Here is a 20,199-nt window from a genome sequence, read left to right on the forward strand (position 1 = left end):
CAAAGTCGTGTCAGCATGCAGCTTACACAGGAGAGCGTTTCTTCAATGGACAAAACTCCATATTTTGTCCCCAAATATGTATACATACCCATGCACTTCTACAAGCAGGCAGTGTCCAGTTCACACACGCGCACTCACACGCACCCACACGCGGTTTATATTTCCAGCGCCAGCCCGTGTTTATCTAAGAGCTCGCTGGTATAAATCGAAGCCCTGTGCTAGTGCGGGTTTATATTATTCCAACACTTTCTCTCCGGGGAGCTTGGAATAACTGCCAAACCTTAAACAGTAGCTTGTTAGCGCGAACGAGGCCTGGGCTAGAATAACAGCAGGACTGCGCTAACTGGACCTCAAATTATACATCTGCATAAATGATTGTTACACTTACATATAGGCTAGACTTGTATTGTTCATGTCTATTGCGCTCTGGTCTACCAATTATCTAACCGTGATAATTTGTCCTATAGCCTGTGATAGTCAAATTCAATTTTGTGTGAATTATAAATCAGCAATTGTCTAAAATGAGCTATTAAAATCTTTTTTCTTATAGACATAAAGTGTAGGTCTCTGTTCTCTAATTCTCTTACTGTTTTGCATCAATTTCAGGTCTTCGCTGTATGTATACGATTACAGAAAAACAAAGGGAAAAGAGGACAGCGGACAACTGTATCAAGAAGACGTTAAGCAACAGGTAAATTGAGGCCTGCAATACGCGCCGAGCGTATGATACCAGCATTACGGATGGAAAGAACTTTAATGAGGAATCCCAATAGAGTTCTGGAACGGAGACTGCGAGTTGAGACTGACTGGGAGTTTATATAGGCCTAAAGACTTAAACAGGCTTAAACAGGACCAGGTAGTTGTCTATAGCCTTCATTGAGACATCAAGATAATCTCAGTTAATTTAGGAATAACTTTACGCCTGTTGTAGTTGAACACCTAGACCAAGGAATAACTGTCTGATATAGGCCTACACCCGAGGACGGAATAGTTTTGTTTTGAAGGAAGATGTCGGGAGAGGAGCAGAGTTTGTCGGAGGTGGAGATGAGTCCTGGTGTCTCGGACGATGGCCAGTCCTTGTCACCGGGACATTCCTCCGGTGCCACTGGCGGAGGAGACTCACCTCTGCCAGGGCAACCGCCTCATGTGGCAGGGGTTGGAGACGAGGCCTCCGGCGGGGCTGATGGCCTATCCATCAAGTCTGATGAAGATGACGCCCGCTTCCCCATCGGTATCCGCGAGGCGGTGAGCCAGGTGCTGAACGGCTACGACTGGACCCTGGTGCCCATGCCCGTGCGTGTGAACTCCGGCAGCAAGAGCAAACCTCACGTCAAGAGGCCCATGAACGCCTTCATGGTGTGGGCTCAGGCTGCAAGGCGAAAGCTGGCCGACCAGTACCCTCACCTGCACAACGCTGAGCTCAGTAAAACACTTGGGAAACTGTGGAGGTAAGGTTGCATCTGCGATACAGTATATGGGTCAGTTCAGTGTCAGAAGGTCAAAATCGGCCTTTCAAATGTGAACGGTGCCTAGATTTATTGGTACAAATTGGTCAGTTCTGTGGGGGGGGGGGGGGATAGTACTCACAATAGAGGAGGAATCTCTTACAATTAAGTCTGGAATATCAGTGGCCTCATTTACACCTGGCATTAAAATGCGTTTTGAGTGATCAGATTGCAATCTGATAGTGCTAAACCACATGAAAGTACAGGTGTAAAGGCATCCAAAACTTTTTGAAGACGAATTGTGATCTGATTAGCCAAACTACCTCAGGAGGTGGTCAGGGACTTATACACCACATTGGACTTAAGTGTAAATGCAAATGTTAAACCAATGTGGCGTTCGGTTGTTTGAGCTAGATAGAGCAATCTGATCTCAATCAAGTCTCTCAGACCTCCGCCCATGAATGCATTTTGTGTCTCTGTGTGCGCACACGTGCATGTGAGCAGAACATCTTTGGTATTGCTGCAATAGTTAGGTCGAGAGCTTTATGCAAGTCAAAACCCCTTATCACTGAGACCTTCCCATGTCTAGATATGTCTGTTTCACCCCCCTCCCATTAACAATGAATTTTTGGCTCCTGAGCCAAAGTCCAAAAAATGACTGGAGGTAAATGGGCTTCTGTGTTTGGGTAGCTCTATTTAATGGGTTCTAAGTTGACCCATGCTACACCCTTCCAAAATAGGTCCAGTAGTTTTTGCGTAATCCTGCTAACAGACAAACAAACACACAAACAAACACACGCCACCGAAAACAACATTACCACACGCCCTGCACTGTTGCAGAATCGTATCTAGATACAATCTGGATACGAGACACATTTTAATGCCAGGTGTAAATGGGGTCAGTGGTTGCATTTTTGAATAGTAAACATCACATTGCTTTTATTAGCACATCTCCAGGGACCTGCGTTTTATTTTAGGGATCAATATTATTGTTCCAAAGCAGTTTCTGAAAATTACACAAACTTTGCTGCGATTTGACTGTATTAGCTCCACCAAAAGTAGTCCACATCTCTAAACTCAATACCAAAATGAATAGGCCTTACTTATTCTTATTCTTCAGCTGGCTTTCTGGTGTAGGCTATACCTGATGTAGTCTATTGCCTGCTTAGTGGGTGTTGATCATACTGTATGTTCCTAGACCCAGTCTAATTTCATAGCCCACTTAATTCACTGCCGTTTAGTTGGGAAAATGGCTCCAGAGGGAATAACTGTGTTTTCAGTCAAAATCCCCTCAGCTCACTTTTACTGGTCAGATTAGTATGGCACGGATTTTCCACTCACTCTTAAACACTGTACTTTAGCATGTAGCCTTTTTGATGCTAGCATGTATTCAAAAGCAAGTTTAAAAAGCATGTAAACACTAAACACTACACGAATCTGATTTGGTTTGCCTCCCAAACATTTAGTCAAGTTGCTGCATCAGTCCAGATGTAGGCCTATGTATGTCTGGGCCTTTCCATCAGGGAAGTCTAATTCATTAATCTTATAAAGACACAGCATGAATCAGATAAAAACTTGACCTTGAAACCAAACATGATTGTTTAATTGGTGGGGTAAGAAACATGATGAACTGGGAATGTGAAAGGTCAGGGTTTTCTCATGCCAGTAGAACCCTTAACTTTAGCATGATCTATAGTTTCTGTGTCAGCACAGGATGTAACTTTAGGCTGTATTGTAATTACATTAGAGACCTGATCTCCCAGCAAGAGCAACTCCTTAATGCAGCTGTGTAGACAGCACGTTATGTTAAAGCCTAGGCCCGTACCAACTTTTGCACCAAAATAACTACAAAAAATAACATGTTGAAATAGTGACAGTGCAATCAATCTATTTTGTGTCTTTTGAAATCTGAACAGGGTTTTAGGGTAAACACAAGAGATATGTTAAATGTTGCCCATTATGTTTGACAGACTTTTTGACCCAGATATTTGTTGACACGATCTGCAATGCCTTTGAATCCTTTTATAAACAGCTCTCTGACAGACCACATGGCAAATTACCCAGAATGCCTCTAAGACTGATGTGGGTCAAGGTTGTGGACCTATCATTGAGGTGTGAAAGGACCCAGTAACCATATGACTGTTATCTTAACATACATTTTATGGCCATCATATTACCAAACACACATACTCTCAAAACGTTCTCAAACAAGGCCTCTCATTCCTAGGTCATATCTCATTTCCCCATGCATCAAAAGAGAAGCATATTAAAACAACACAAGCATTGACACAGGGTTCAAAAACCTCAAAATTCAAATCTCTCTCTCTCTCTCTCTCTCTCTCTCTCTCTCTCCCCTCTCTCTCTCTCCCTCTCTCTCCCTCCACCCCAGACTGCTAAACGAGAGTGACAAGCGTCCCTTCATTGAGGAAGCAGAGCGTCTGAGGAAGCAGCACAAGAAGGACTACCCAGAGTACAAGTACCAGCCGCGGCGCCGCAAGAACGGCAAGCCCGGCGGCTCTGGCTCTGAGGCCGACGCCCACTCGGAGGGTGAGGTCAGCCACAGCCAATCGCACTACAAGACTCTCCACTTGGACGTGGCGCACAGCTCGACGGTGGCGGGGTCTCCTCTGGCCGACGGGCTTCACCCTCATGCTGCAGGTGGGCTGCAGGCTGTGGCCCACGCCACCCAATAGGATCGAGTAGAACAGAACACAACAGAAAAACGAGTTTATCTCCCACACAATATTCACAATTATGCACAATATACCTGTACAGTCAACCTATGAACGTAGTTAGTAGTTATAGAATTTAGAATTTAATTACATTCAAACTCTCCTGTTCAAACAATCCCATACAGCACCATTGCGCTCCGTATCAGCTAGAGCTTAACATTAAAATCTCTTCTCTTCATCATGTCTCTCCAGGCCAGAGCCACAGTCCCCCCACTCCGCCCACCACCCCCAAGACGGAGCTGCAGTCTGGCAAGTCTGGCGAGGGGAAGAGGGAGGGCGGTGGGGCCTCTCGTGGCGGCATGGGGGTAGGAGCAGAGGGCGGTTCCGGGTCCGGGTCTGGACCTGGCAAACCTCACATTGACTTCGGCAACGTGGACATCGGTGAGATTAGCCATGAGGTCATGGCCAACATGGAGCCCTTCGACGTCAACGAGTTCGACCAGTACCTGCCCCCCAACGGGCACCCGGGGGTCGGCCAGGGCTCCGGGGCGGTGGCAGCCGGGTCCTCGCCCTACGCCTACGGCATCTCCTCGGCCCTGGCTGCAGGACACTCAGCTGCCTGGCTCTCCAAACAGCACCAGCAGCACCAGAACCAGCATCACAGCTCCCCACTGGGCCCGGACCCCACCAAGGCCCAGATCAAGAGCGAGGCTGGGCCGGGGGCCCACTTTTCGGAGGCGACATCTGCCACCGGGTCCCACGTCACTTACACGCCCCTCAGCCTACCCCACTACAGCTCAGCCTTCCCCTCGCTGGCGTCCAGGGCCCAGTTCGCAGAGTACGCTGACCACCAGGCCTCGGGTTCCTACTACGCCCACTCCAGCCAGGCTTCTGGGCTCTACTCTGCCTTCTCCTACATGGGGCCCAGCCAGAGGCCCCTGTACACGGCCATCTCTGACCCGGCCAACGTGCCCCAGTCCCACAGCCCCACGCACTGGGAGCAGCCCGTCTACACCACGCTGTCGCGGCCGTGACACACACCGGGACCAGGGGGCGCCGGCGCAGACTCAGGCCCGTCCAGGACAGACCCGCTGAGCAGCGGCAGAGGAGGCGGCCTGCGCTCGGGGGAGGGGGGAGGTGGAGGGGGAAGGGGAGCGAGAGCTCTGTCTTGGTCGGCCCCAGGTGAAGAGAAGCCTGTAGGCCCTAAGGATGACATATGGAGCCTGAGGGGTTATTTGGAGTAACATGATGTGATGTGTTGTATTACTGCCATGTACTGAGGTCTCACTGAGACAGTTGGATCCTAGTTTCTTAAGCGTCTCAAATAGATCCATTCATCCATACCCAGAAAGTCTATCATTGAAATGGTTTCGCGACAAGACGTACAGTATGAAACAAAATCAAAAGTGCCAAACTGTTTGGCTAGCCCATTCAAATCTCAGGCAAGTTCAAAACTGATCAATTAGATTATCTATAACAATATCTGATATATAATCAATGTTTTATTTAATATATCCTACATAACAAAGTGTAAGTACAGTTAAGGAAAATGTTTCTGCTTGTATTTTATCCATGAACATGACCAAAGTTTTGAGACCAAAACTTAAGATGGAGAGATTCAGTCTTTTCAAGAAGTTTCTCTTTTAATAACTACATTGGTGTGAAACTACTCAGCAAACACGTTTTTTCAGTTGCTCTTTTCCGAAATCCCCCCAGAAGTGTGATTGTGTAGTAATGTTAATAATACTTGGGACATCTGGTACATCGCACTGAGTAAGTTGATTTGATTTGCATTTGAAAACAGTGCAAAACAGTTCAGAAAATACAACACACTTTCATGATGGATATTCATAACAATCCCTTTTATTAACCAAAATGAAGGTCATTCATCTTTAGAAAATAGAAAACATTATTTTTATTGTTAATAATCTTAACTATTAATGCCATTGTTGTCAGTTACTTTTTGCCATTACTACACTGAAAGTCTGCACCACTGCCCTCACATATCTGTAATTGTTTGACATTCAAAATGTGTACAGTATTCAGTGTGTAATGTTAGATTTGTAGATAGCTGTGGTTGTGTGCTATTTTTGTAACATGTTTAGGGCCTCCCTGAGATTTGCCATTACTGAACACAGTTGCCTGAGATTGAGTAAGAGAATGTGCGAATGAGTAATGAGTTTAAAAGATTATGACACTAAATCTCAGCTGTGCCTTCTTGAAATGCCTTCCACATGTGTCAAACAAAAAAGGGTTCAACATTAGAAGTGGGATGTGTTATTAGATGGTCCTCGTTTGTAATTCTGCCATTAAAAAGCCTGAAAGACCTAGAAAGGATTCCCAGGTGGGGAAGTTCATGTAAGGTCTGGGATTTCTCACCTCTGGTATCTGGGATCTCTCAGCTGCATTTGGCCCCTGAGGAGTTGTTGGTGTTTGCACCTGGAAACGAAACTTTCCCCACTCTGAAAACACTTCCTCAAAACACAGGCCTGCTCTCCATCTCCTAATGTGAAATAATTAATGATACGTCAACTTTGTTCTAATGTCTAAATCTGAAATGTTATAATTTGAAACAAAATCCACTCACACCATATCCATCTTGTTAATGTGGTAGAGGTAGTGTTTCATTTTGGCTCTACAATTTATAATCCTTTTGGGGCCTTAGAAGCTTACAGTTTGAATTCACGTTGTTCAGTTAAGAAGTTGATGAGGTTTCATTTGACATTCTATATTTTGCTCCATTGCAAAAAGCTTGTTCTTGTTGTTCTGAATTTAACTATTATTATTTATATTTGCTCGTATTATGTTTTTATGCGCTGTTAACATGTTGAAAACTCTTGTCTGTTATATTGTTGTCTTGTTATTTTGTATTTTTCCTCAGTAACTGTTGCCAGCAGAACAAAACCTGCAATACTAGCAGAAAAAAGCCTTAGAGATGTGATGACTAATGACCTTCTCACACTAAATAAATCTGTATTCTTTCTGCTTTTGTAAAACATCTGTCCCCACAACTGTTCTTGTACAGGGGCAGCTGACTTCAAATGAAACTAGATATGAATATGATAGACATGCAGGGATAAAAATGCAGAATAATGACTAAGAAGCCTAATCAAAATCTGGAAATGATCTCTGAATAGATCTTGCTGGTTGTCCGGACACAGATTGAGCCAATAGCCCAAAACTCTGTATTGTATTGAGGACCAGCATTCCTCAATATTAAACAAGATCTACATACCAATGTGAAATTGGACATGACACATGACATCATTGTGATAAAATGCAACAAAAGCAAGTATGCAGACTCATTCACTCGACAAACACACCAATTCATTCACTGGCTAAAGCAGTTTATCTGGGTAAGAGTCTCAAGGGAAAAAACACAACCAGCTGACGTTATTTCAGATGCTTTATTACTACAGTTCCCAAATTGATTGAACAGTTGGACATCAACCAGCGTAGCCACATTATACTGTAGTTAGTTAGTTTATACAGCCAGAGCCATAGAGAAAGGATGCTAGCATGGCTACTGGTGCAGTGTCGGAATTGGTCCATCCATCTATGATTCTCCCACAGCTGTCCTCTGGGACTATACATAACCATTAGGCTTGCTAATGCTTATTGTAGCTCAAGCAGGCAGTACTATGCACCAACACTATACATTATGTGTAGCGCTGAATCCTACTGTGGTCCACTGTTCCAGCAGGTCGCACTGCACGCAGTTCATTTGTGTGTGTGTGTGTACTTATGTTCATGCTTTGGGATGTATGAGTGTGTGTGAGTGTGTGTGTGTGTGTGTGTGTGTGTTGCGGGTTAAGCCTGACTCCTAATTCCCCCTATTTAATCGGCTGTGTGATACTTTGGTGAAGACAAAGAGAGCCATTGAGAGTGAGCAGAGGGGTGGAGGGAACCGGGGCAATGAGGGAGCCATACCCATAACTGCCTGGTCTGTAGCTTCACTGGGATACAAAGGGACTCTCATACTCATGGCACATAGGCCCTACACCCCCCTCCCACCCCCCACCCCCCATCCCTACATCACCAACCCCACCTCCCACAACCCCTCCCTTCCTCCACACCACACCAGCCACCTCTCCCCTACCCTCTCAGGTTGAGACTGTAATGGGATTAAAACATTCCAAAACTGGAGAGAGAGAGAGAGAGAGAGAGAGAGAGAAGAGAGAGGAGAGAGAGAAAGAGAGAAGAGAGAGAGGGAGAGAGAATTATAGGAGGGGTAAATGGACATTTGCATTCAAGAGTGAGATGGCAGGGGACTGAGTTGGACAGCTGGACATGATACTGTAATAACATGACATGGTTCCAGGAGGATGGTAGAGTAGAGAAAGAGGCTTGTGAACAGAGGGACAGGAGGACGCGGGGAGAGGAGAACGGGAGGCGGGGTGTGTCCCGGGGCAGGGGAGTCCAGCGGGGGATTCCTGGGTCTGGGGCTGGTGATCGAGGGCCACATGAGAGTCTCTGGAGCCCCATGACAGGAGGAAACCCATGCTATACACAGATAGTGGGTCTCCCTGGCTCCACTTCATATGATCGGACTATATAAAACGATACATTCAGGATTTGTATTTTTGTTATAGTCGAATGGTTCCTTACCCTTAGAGTAAACTGTGGGCCCAAAAAAACAAAACATGTTTCTTTTTCAACAATGAATGGAATGTAAGTGTTACTTTCAGAGATGAGTGGGATGCACATTGTGAAAACAAGGCCTTGATAAAAACTGTGAATACCCCCCCCCCCCCCCCCATCTCTCATCCCGGGTTCCTGGTTGCCATAGTAACAACCTATTTTCCATCTGACAATGACCTGCCTGTGCCAGGGTCCGTGCTTGTCTGACGGACTTCAGATCCACCCGTGTACAAATGATTCGCTGACACGTATGATACATGCAGCCGCAGGCAATAACACCAACGTATCAATAATTGATAGTTCGCCAGGTAAGTTAGTTGGGGGAGGAGCTTTGCCCAAAGGCATTACAGAACTCTGTGATCTGTAGAATGCAGCCCAAAAACACATTCCTTCAGGGCAGGCAACAATTAGCGTGGCTACCTCATGTGCCCCCCAGCTTTCAATAGCAAGTAGTTTACGTGGTATCGTGCAAATACGTCAGAGACAAGCCTGACACCTTCCAGTTCTACAAGAGGCACACCAGAAATGAGTTCATTCACTTGATTGATTTGAGTCTATTTTGCACTGAATGATTTGCATCATTCAGGTAGCAGCTGTATTCAATTTACATGTACATTGTCTTCCGCATCAACAGCACAGCAAGTATGGGCAAAGAATGAAGTCAAACAAATGACAAGAATGACTTCCATGAGCGATCACTGAATCACTGAATATACACATCACTTAAAAGAAAAACACGCCTGATGGAAAGAAATATTCTTGGTGACCACATTATGGGAATTTGACACAAATAAGACAAAACTTCAATAAAAAAATGAATTTATTCACAACAATAAAACAATCAGACATATCAAAGGAACTGCCCTTCCTCTGCACAAAACAATAATCTTATAATCACATCAGTGTTTTTGGGAATACAATGTAGCTAAACACCAACTTGACTTACATTTCCCCCTTGTGGATGCTAACTGTAATTTATCTGTAATAACAATTTTCCATCCTACATAAAGATTAACAAAGCCGCACTTCTTCTTTTTATGAAGGGGGGTTGGTTGTCTATGCTCCAAGTAATGGTGTTAGAACTTGTGAGGGATGCAGTGGATCAGAGAGAAACGACTTGGAGCTCGGAATCAAAGGCTGACCGATGACATCTACTCTCCAGGTCTCCTCAGTCTGTGGCCCTGATTGGCCTGGTTGGTCGGGAGGCGTGGACTCGGTGTGCCTCTGCCAATAGTGTTTGGTGTGGTTCAGTCGGTGATGATGAGCTCGTCACAGCCCCAGTCCTCGTAGCTGCCGTCAGGAAGGTACCGTCTAATGATGATGGGGATCTTCCTGCTCCTGGGGGAGAGATGAGAGCACAGAACAGAGTCACAATCAGACTTGAAAAAACAGAAACACTGAGCTGTGTTTACAAAAAGCAGGGTCTAGAGAGTGGCATGCTCTCATTCACTACCAAGTGAGTCCGTCTCCTGAAAACACCAACGCTTGAGAAAACACAACTCAACCGAGTCTAACCTGACAGTAGACTGTAGTGAGAGTAGCTAGTGTTGCTTACTTGAGCTCCTTCATGGCGATCTGCAGTGGGTCTGTCTCTCCCTCCAGCTCAACCATGACTGGGGCACACATCCTGTAACAGGACAAAAACACAGGAGAAATCTGTCAAAACAATGACTCAGCAGTGGAAAACGATATAGTAAACTGAACATCTGACAGCTGACAAGAAAAGCTTTGGGTGCCCACAACTGCACTGTCCTGGTCATCTTCCTCACACAACAGATGCTCGTCTGGATATCACATTAGGGTGGAATAGAAAACTTCCTTCCTCAGCAGAGAACCAAACCCGGCCTCTAGTGCTGTGTGTTATAATAGACCCACTGCAGGAGTAGAACTATATAGAAAAAGGAAATCGGGAAGATGGATAGAACTTCTACTCACGCTATCTGGAGGGCTCGTGTCCCCAGCACCCTGGCTCTCTCGTACTTGGTCATGTATGGGGTTGTTATCCTCTTCTGATTGGCCTGTTGGCCTTCACCTGCAGGCAGAATCTGTACGTTTTCCCGGTCCTCCTGGTTACCATGGGAGAGAGCACCATGTTAGAGCCGACCAGGGAGAGTCGAGGGAGAGTGGAGACTACTTAACGTTCGTTAGCGCTGTAGTATTACGATGAATGATATTTAGTGATGCATCAAGATAACAGTGTATGAAGATTTCTCAGGATTTCTCAGGATGTTACTTAATAAGCTAACGGTAGCTAGCCAACGTTAGCTAACGTCACAGCCGGTGTTCTGAAAAGTTGGCCTATCTTCCCAGGATGACCTACCATTATGTTTAAACCATGGGTAGCGCATCCTATCAGGTAGGAAATGTCTATCAGAGTGTCCTACGACTCATTTTAATCTGCTTAATTCATGGGTAGCGCATCCTGTCAGGTAGGAAATGTTGATAGAAAACGTACGTCCTCTGCGTTCTCCAGATCATCCAATCCTTCATCCTCTTCACCGTCATCAAAATCTCCATCATCGAAGCTAGAAATAGTATATGAGAGAAAGGCAGACAAGTGGACCTCCAGTTAAAGTTAGCTTCCTATAGCTTTGGTTCATCCTCACCAGCACCACCGCACAAGAACGAATGTCCCCACGTTGAGCTAACGTTAGATATAGTGTATGGCTTTGTTCCAGGGCTCTAACACGTTATTTATTTACTTACTTGTCTTCGTTGTCTGACATCTTATTCTTCTTTCGGGTGTGGTAATGTAGAAATCAATAAATTATACAAATACTTTCCAAAGACAGTTGTTGTCAACACTTCGATGAAAGCATGAGCGGCGAACTGCGAACTTCCGGACCAGTCCTTTCGCTACTTCCGTATACAACAAAGATCACATTATGGTTCCGCTGAGGTGGAACATTCTTTGACAAAATTATTTTAAAATATGCAACATAATAAATTGATAATATATATCTGTAGATGCAGATTTTTAAATCCACAAATTAATTCAGTTGATACAAAATACAATTTTAATAACAGAATAGCATTATATCCAGTATCCTATTGAAAATTTTACTTGTTACACAATCCCATCTGTCATTGATGTAAATAATACAATGCTGGCCTATAGTAGAAGTTCATCACTATTTCATAGCTGGTGATGAGACATTGTCTTTCAATAGGTGATGTCATTCCAACGTGATGTGTCCTGAATGAACAAGGAGTTGACATACTACTTGATATTTTATTTATTTATTTAGAAACTCAGGACATGATAATGAACATGCATAGCAGTACACGTAAATATGCCAGATTATAGCCCGGAGGCTAATTTCCATCTGTAGTCCATGTAGGCAGGTTGATGTTACATAACATCATATGAGACCATAGTAATGAGGTACAAGGTCTACAGTAGGCCTATGTGTGTGAGGTTAAAGCAATCATCAGTATCAGCAATCATCAGTATCAGCAATCTCCTGCACCACAATCTTCACGAGGGCCTCTGTAAAAGTAACTGAGCAAATAATTCCGGCTGAGGATATGGACTAATCATTTTTTCCGAGACAAAATGTTCCTCTATCTCAGCTCTTATTTTTCTGGGAGCCCTTGCTCTTGGGGTCTTTGGTGTCCTCTGTTTTATGGCCCAGCATCTTCAGCACACTCAAAGCATTTAGCTTTCCTTTTGACTTCTTCAGGTCTTTCTCTTCCTCTTTCCGAAAATCTGAAGATGGAGAGATGGTGAAAAGAATGTCAAAGGAGGAGTTCATCTGAGATGAAGTAGGGGATTAGAGGAAAGAGCAAAAAAGGAACTTGTATTCTAGAGAGACATGGAGACTAAGATGGAGACATATGCTCTACCTTTCCTCTGGATCATGGCCTCTAACAGCACATCTTCTTCCTTTTCCCTAAAAAGCAGAAAAAAACTTTACAGTGGGAACGATCCTGATTTTAAAAAAAGGAAAAGAAAAAAAGAGCCTCTTGGATCCAAAACCCTGAGAGTATCCACCATTCACTTGTAAAACAGTGACTGCTTCCCCGGTACAGTACCTCTGCCTGTCCTGGTCTAAGCCGTTGATAATCTGGTCCCTCTGTCCGATGACGGTAACAAGCTCGTCCATCAACTTCTGCTCCTGGCTGCGGTCGTCCTTACTCCACTCACTCTCTAAAGACCCCGAGAAGTGATCCAGAGATTATTCTGGATTATTCTAAGAGCCCCAAGCACACTTAAGCAACAGCAGCATACAGTAGTATCTAGGGTTGGGTTAAAAAAATGATTAAAATCGATCTTTTATTTAATTAATGAATGATAGTTCATTAATTAATTCAATGATTCATTCATTCATTCATTTTTGGAAATCAGTATCGATACCCAGCCGTAGTGGGCCTGTTGATGTGTTGCATATCTTGGCAGTCATGTAATTAAGGTTACAGAAAAAAAAAAAACAGGTTTTAATAACACTAACCGAATCGATATTGAATCGAATCGAATCGTGATAATCGATTCTGAACCTTGTGAATCGGAATCGAATAGATTCTTGAAATTCGAAGCGATACCCGCCCTAGTAGTATCACTCACCAGGTCTGTTAAGGAGACATCGAAGTTGATACTCCACATCTGCCTGTCTCTCCTCCAAATGCTGCTGCCTAGTCCTGCAAATGTGTACACACACACACACACACACACATACACACACAGAGTCATAATGCAACGGAATGAAACGGATGGTGAGGGTAACAGATTAGAGGGGTAGTGTGCTATTCTGGACATTTAGCGCTATTTGTGGGCTGTCTACCATGAATCTGAATCATGTTTTGGACTGCAAAACATTTCACAGGAGAGCATTCTGAGAGTGGTATGATAACAACCTGTGCATCTCGTCTTGGAAAAGCACATATTATATCATTGTTTTTCCAATACATTTACGGTTTCCCCATTGACTTCCATTGTAGCATTGTAGAAAAACTGCAGCTAGCTCAGTACTGGAACAATCAGTGAAATTATGTTGTCTATGTTTCCGTTTCATGGTAGACAGATATGGCTAAATGTCAGAAATAGCCCACTAACCCTTTAACACAGGAAGTGCTGTTACAACAGGAAATACTGTTCGGTTTTGACTTTCATCAGTAGATCACTCACAGGTAGACCAGCTCAGTATCCCTGCGCACCAGTTTGTGTTTCTCGTGGATGAGGGTGAACCAGTCCACCAGCATGTCGTCCTCCTCTTGATCTGAAACCAGCGGTCATCAGTAGGGCCTGATACCATAACCAATGTCATCAAATGATTTAATCGTCAATCAATTAAATTATCTTGACGTTAACATGATACAATTATCCCCACTGTTTCCCTAAAGAGTGTACGTCAACGAAGCGTACAGTACACCCCAACATGAGACAGCAGAACCCAACACTGTATTTCTCTCTACGGCCTCACTGTCGTGGCCGCCTCTCAGACTGGTCTCCAGCTCCACCCCCCTCGTCTCCAGCGAGTCCATCTGTTGCTCCAGCTCTCCCATCTCTCCCTGCAGCTCACGCACTGGGACCACATGGTCCGCCTGCACCTGAGGACTCACACCGAGAGGAGTGAAGTATGAATGGCGTTTATTTTGCTACTCTTGCACTTTGGTTTTAGCACTAGATTATGCTCTTGGTTACTTGTTTAGAAAGGAGATGCACTTGTGAGTTCTGGCGAGTAGTAGTACACTGACTACCTACGTTAAATGCAATTTAAATAAAGTTGCTTTGGATAAAAGCGTCTGCTAAACGGCTGTAATGTAATGTGTAAGGAATGTTATACAGGAGGGCTTTAGTACAGTAATAATGAAAAGCAAACAATTAATTTACATGACACTTTTCACAAAATGAGTGGGTTAGGATTAGTGTTAAGTCAGCAGGATCAGAGTAAGGAGTACACCAGGACCAGCATGAATAGGTGTGCATGTTGGGTTTGAGCACTGCCAGCCTCACAGCCTGTGTCACGGTGTTGCATCACAAAGGTGATCACTGAACCCTTGTGTCTCCCCTCTCACCTTCCTCCTGATTAGGGGGAAGCCGTGACCAGGAGCGGCCGCACGTCTGGGTATGGTTCCCTGGAGCGTCTTGGACACAGGAGCGCCTAACGGGGGGGCTTTTCTGTCAAAAGGGTTCTCTTTGCTGACCTGCTAAATAATATAAACACAGTGAGATACTTTGCAGCCCAGACCACACCGGCCGACTACTTTGCAGTGCCGGTGACCTAGATACAGACCGTGTTGACACTCTGCAACCAGTTCAACCCGATACCTTTGCATGAATTACACGCTGAAGCTTTTGGCACGGGGAGCTATATGCACATGAGGACATTGATATTATAGTAGACTTAAAATCACCAAATCATAAATAGACTTATTAAATCCACATAGGGCACATTGACTAGAAACAGGTATGTGTCAATAGAGACCCGTGTCCAGGAAACTGCTATATAACTGAAATATAAATTGAATTTGAGTATAAATAGCTCTACTCTTACCTTACTGTGAGACAGTAGGAACACTGTCTCAGTGTCACTCACAGACTCTGAGGGAACAGCTGCTCCCCTATTGGTTGACAGGACCGGTGGGGAGGGGCTATGACTGGCAGAGAGGATGGCTGGCTCTGAAACACTGCTGGGGAAAGGAAGGCCCTGGAGTCCAACTAAGCCAGCAAGGTCACTGGGCTCATATAAGTCGAGTACTTCTGAGCAACTAGCTGCTACAGCCGAGTCAGGTATCTCCAGTATCTCAGATATTCCATGTCCACTAGCCTCTTCAGCTAAACCACCTAGCCCACCAGGTCCAGCTAAGTCAGATAAGTCTGATGATGACCTAGCTGCTCCGGCTTCAGGTAAACCAAGTCCACTTTCTGCCCCCACCGAGTCAGGGACCCTTGTTGTTCCGTGTCCACTGTTTTCTGCTGCCGAGTCACCTAACCTCTGACCCAATGCAGTGGTTCCACCATCCTCTGTCTCAGAAGTACCATCTGACCTATCCTCTGATGTGTCATCCTCATCTTCTTCTTCCCCAAAGGGGTTGGCTGGTGGCACCTTCTTCCAGAACCATTCCCCCGTACCATGGAGGGACGACAGGGAGCCAGAGCGAGAGGGCTTGATTGGGGCTGGGGCTGGGGGAAGTCTGTTCCAGGGTCCTGGGTGGACTATGGACATCCAGGGGGGGTCTTTGGGCTTATGGCCCCTGCCAGCAGAACTGGGGGATGGGTTAGAAAAGATTAAAAAGCGACAGACGCTTGAATGTACGGGCGATTTTTGCTGTTTACTTAAGTAGATAGATGAACACACTCACCTGGGTGGGGATTTGCGAAGATCAGCTGACCTGCCTGCTTTGTGAAAAGCAAAGCAGAGATAAGAGTCATGGGGAGACAGAGAAGAGAGAGAGATGACTGAACACGTAGTAGCTCACACGTTCATCTGACTCACCTGTAGCAGAGGAGCTGTCCATGGCCTTGACAGTACGAGTCCTGGGTACAGGACGGGGAGGGACAGAAGAGTCCAAAATCCGTCTGGGGGCAGGAACAGGCCTACAAACGCCCCCCTGGGGGGCAGAATGGCCAGCCGATACTGGAGAGAGACCACCGCAGGAATCTGTTTTCTTAGTCTCTGTTTCCTGTGCCCCGGCGTGTGCCCCTGCGGACTGCGACTGCGTGTCGGCGAGCGTCCTCTCTTCCGTGGCGAGCTGTGGAGGACTGGGTGGCGGCGGTTTCTTTAGACGGTCCCTTAACATCGACTCAGAAGCCGGATCTGTGTTCCGCTCTCCGTGATTCGCCTCTCTGCTCCCGCTCAACTCCTGCCTTGGGCTCCTCTCCCCGCCGCGAGGAACCGCCCTCTCTCGTCGTGACTCTGTTTTCCCGGTAGAGTGAGCGAAACTAAGACCGGGACTGGGGCTGTGTGTTTGTCCAAGTTGGGATGATGTCACTTCCTGACCGGCTAATTTGGGCAGGTGCTCCGTGGATGCCACCTCTGCCTGTCTACTTAGGTCGGGTCGGGCGTTCTGGTTGGCTGTCAGGCAGTGGTGGGCGCACACCAAGGAGCCAGTCTCTCTTCCCTCGCTGTAAGAGCCTGGTATGAGTGTGCTGCCGCACACACTGCATCTGAACAAACAAAAGAGATCGTCATTATTGTTTATTTATCCATCTACCCCAGGCTAGTCAGTTAAAAACAGACTAGACCGGCACAAGTTATAGATGCCAATAGGGGAGTACAAGTACCAAACACACCGACCACAAGAGATATTTCACTAAGGATAAGGGTGTGATCATAGAAATTAATACAGCAAGCAAATGCATTAATACTGTTGTATTCTCTATGGGAGTGGTCCTGTTACCTGGTGTGCTGTGGTGTTACAGTACCTGAAACAGCTGCGGTGGTAGAGCTTTCCTTCTACCAGGTTCCTCTGGACCAGGTGAACGTGCTTCATACAGGAGGTACAGATACTAGTAGGCCTGCCTCTGTTGGACTGGAAGACCACCCCTGTCTGTCCATCAGCTGAACTCTGAAAACACTCAGAGTAAAAAAGACATATCAGAGGACAGGAACAAATATTCTACAGAGGTGGAGTTGGAGGGAGATACCACAGTTCCTTGTTACAATGTTGACCTGTTTCTGTTACCGTGGGTGTCTTCAGAGCCTGAGGAGATGCACGATGTCTCTTAAGCAGATGGGAGGGGCCTGCAACACCATCATGTGACACCCTCAAACTGGCTGGACTGGCTGTGAAGTAAAGATGCAACGCAAATTATTACACAATTAATTGTTGCTATGCATTACACAAACATTATAATAGTGGAATAAAACATGCTTTTCTGTTTATATGATTCCTAATTACTATTACTATTTAATTCCTGTATCTCATGGGTATATACAGTGTATGAATAGGACTTGTGGCATCTTCTTGACTTGAACAGTGAAGATATTGAACTGACTGTGATATACCATGAGGTATTCTGTTAAAGAAGAGGTAGTACTGGGAGAGGTAGGTGATGACACTCAGGTGGTCAGGCACCTCCACGGACACCATATCTGTGGGGTCCAGCAGGGCGGGGATCCCCAGCTTGGACTCAGCAACCTCGAATGCCTAGTAGTGAGAGAGGCCAGACAAGGTTGAGTCCCCACAGCGTTTTCTTGATCCCTTACCTCCTCTTTCCTCGCATCCTTCTCAAAACACACTGTAGGAGGAACGCAGGCCCCTCAATGACGCGCTTTAAGTTGGAGGCCTGAATCTGTCTAGTATAATAATATAATAATAATAATAGGCATGCATGTTGGGAGCGTTATGAATAGGTCAACTCACCAGACGGTTGTTTTCATAAATGTTATCTTTGGAGAGGGAGAAGAAGTCTCTGGGGAAAGGTACGGTACAGCATTTAGACTGATTAATTTGTAGTTTTGTTGAGCATGGAAGTTACTGCTAGTAAATGTGCCCTATCTAGACATACACACTCAATATCATCACCAGTCAGACAGACTGAGAAACTACCAAGAGGATGAAAACGGATACAGTGTTGACTGAGAAACGACAGATGAAAAAGCTGTCCCGTGTACTGCATTAACAACGAAAGGAAGATGGGCAGAATGAGGCAATTAAGGAGTTAATTTGTGTAGCAGGCCTACTGGGGATTAGTGCTGCTATTCTGTGTGTCAAGGTAAGAAAATCCTGAGGCACATCGATAAAGTAGCGCCAAATAGCCTATTCTATTCTCCACCCCATGGCCACTTTTCATTGTCAGTCAACCTCTGAAAAGTGCTGCAATTTTTCAAATTAGAAATTTTTATTTTTTATCCGATACTCGTGTAGGCCTATATAACGTGTAGCCTACATATACTTACATTAAATCTGGTCGGTGCTTGTGGATTATGGCACAAAAGGCCAACCCATCTCTGAATGAGGATGACATGTTCCTAATCTCCACATTGGGATAATTTTCGCACTTGATGCGACACCAATTTTGCAGAGCCTTCAGTGACCCCATGAATCTGACCTGGGAATCCTTGCTTGAAACAATTTAACGTCTCGCTGTATTAGTGAGGCAACCTGACAGACCGTTTAATTTTCACGACAAGACTAGCAACAAAACCCATTTCGGCATCTTCGTAGACTGACGATTCGATACGAGTAACCTGTGTGGCTTGCTCTTCCAAAATGTCTCTCTCCAACCTCTTGAACTGCAGCGAACCTGAAAGATCCTTTTTGGCTAAATCTAACCAACAACGTCCACTTACACGAGTTGATTCCTCTCTTTGATGTAGCTCGCTACTGTACAATGTTGTCACAACAAACTCACTGAAATCTGTTCAAGATTAGTCCCATTCGAGAATTCCAAACTAAGTAGCCCTAGGCTATTTCTGGTAACATTTTCCATGCAGTTTATTATCATTAAGCTAATCAGTTCCTTGTTTACCATGGCTGTGAAGAAAATATGAGTTAAAATAAACCCGTTAGGTTGGGCTACTCGCTCGCTATTTCTTTACTGTTTATGCCCATGCAGTCTAGCCTCCAGTACAACTTTGTACCGCTAGAGGGATTCACGATTCATGCACCTAAACTTAGTTCAGGTTTGGGTTTCAGAATGAAACCCATTAGATACATGTTACAATACTAACCTATTTGTTTGGTAGATGTTGTGAAATTGAAGGGGTTGCAGACTAATGCTTTAACATTGCAGGTATGTGACGATCAAGTAGGCTAAATGCCTAGAAGAAGTGGTTTTGGTACATTCAGTGGTGCACAAACTCTTGAAATGTAACACCCAGAATTAAGAGGATGAGCATCTTAAGTCATGTCAATATGGGGCAAAAAGTTCTGTAGACGCACACATACTATCATGGATTTAATCACTCTGCTGTTGAGTTTTGGATTGAACATGGGGGGAAGGGGCTTTAATGACATGGGAAACATACATTTACATTGCCAGAGCAAGTGTGAAATAAAAACAGAAAATGTACATACAATTTACTACTAATACTAGAATAAGTTCATTGTGTAAACAGAGTACATATATCTCAAGTCATTCTCCGATGTGACCAACTGACCACAGTATATACATTACAAAGAGAGATGCATGTGCACTGTGCTGCCAGAATTTGATCGATGTGGATTTAGATTTGGTCCAGTTAAGACATTCATTCAGAGAGCGACTTTCTCTCTCATGAGATGGGGCATCAAACACAACTCATAGCTTTGTAGTAGTTACTTTCTCTGATCGCTGGATCATATGTACTGGATTTTATGTTTCAACATTGGCTTAATTACCTCTGTAGCAGGGTGTCCCATAGCTGCAGCAGGAGGGTGTCAGGCCTGCCATCCCTTAATATAGCCTGCCTGCACCCCCCCCCCCCCCCCATCACCCCCTCCGACTCCTTAAAATACCCCCCCTCCCTTAATATAACCACCCTGGACCCCCCCCCCTCACCAAATCAACTGTCACA

General features: G+C 45.1%; 3 protein-coding genes across 3 annotated transcripts; 1 reads left to right on the plus strand and 2 right to left on the minus strand.

The window, feature by feature from the left end:
• Window positions 1–1,008: 1,008 nt before the first annotated feature.
• Window positions 1,009–5,151, plus strand: sox10 (SRY-box transcription factor 10; the record flags this gene model as incomplete). The annotated part of the gene is made up of 3 exons (XM_084438802.1): window positions 1,009–1,448; window positions 3,835–4,103; window positions 4,370–5,151. 3 exons carry the CDS (start codon window positions 1,009–1,011, stop codon window positions 5,149–5,151), a joined length of 1,491 nt encoding a protein of 496 aa, XP_084294928.1.
• A 4,409-nt stretch (window positions 5,152–9,560) lies between these two features.
• Window positions 9,561–11,606, minus strand: polr2f (RNA polymerase II, I and III subunit F). The gene is made up of 5 exons (XM_084437848.1): window positions 11,465–11,606; window positions 11,214–11,283; window positions 10,694–10,824; window positions 10,314–10,385; window positions 9,561–10,096 (listed from the first exon to the last, which is right to left on the minus strand). Exons 1-5 carry the CDS (start codon window positions 11,482–11,484, stop codon window positions 10,006–10,008), a joined length of 384 nt encoding a protein of 127 aa, XP_084293974.1. The 5' UTR covers window positions 11,485–11,606; the 3' UTR covers window positions 9,561–10,005.
• Window positions 11,607–12,104: 498 nt separating this feature from the next.
• On the minus strand, window positions 12,105–18,743 carry micall1b.2 (MICAL like 1b, duplicate 2; the record flags this gene model as incomplete). The annotated part of the gene is made up of 16 exons (XM_084439065.1): window positions 12,105–12,467; window positions 12,605–12,651; window positions 12,794–12,908; window positions 13,323–13,396; window positions 13,884–13,974; window positions 14,179–14,305; window positions 14,774–14,902; window positions 15,253–15,964; window positions 16,091–16,094; window positions 16,195–16,335; window positions 16,699–16,865; window positions 17,124–17,266; window positions 17,384–17,484; window positions 17,707–17,848; window positions 18,065–18,113; window positions 18,601–18,743. 16 exons carry the CDS (start codon window positions 18,741–18,743, stop codon window positions 12,328–12,330), a joined length of 2,325 nt encoding a protein of 774 aa, XP_084295191.1. The 3' UTR covers window positions 12,105–12,327.
• Window positions 18,744–20,199: the final 1,456 nt, after the last annotated feature.

The sequence above is a fragment of the Borostomias antarcticus genome (genome assembly GCF_949987555.1).
Source record: "Borostomias antarcticus genome assembly, chromosome: 5".
Lineage (NCBI taxonomy): Eukaryota > Metazoa > Chordata > Actinopteri > Stomiiformes > Stomiidae > Borostomias > Borostomias antarcticus.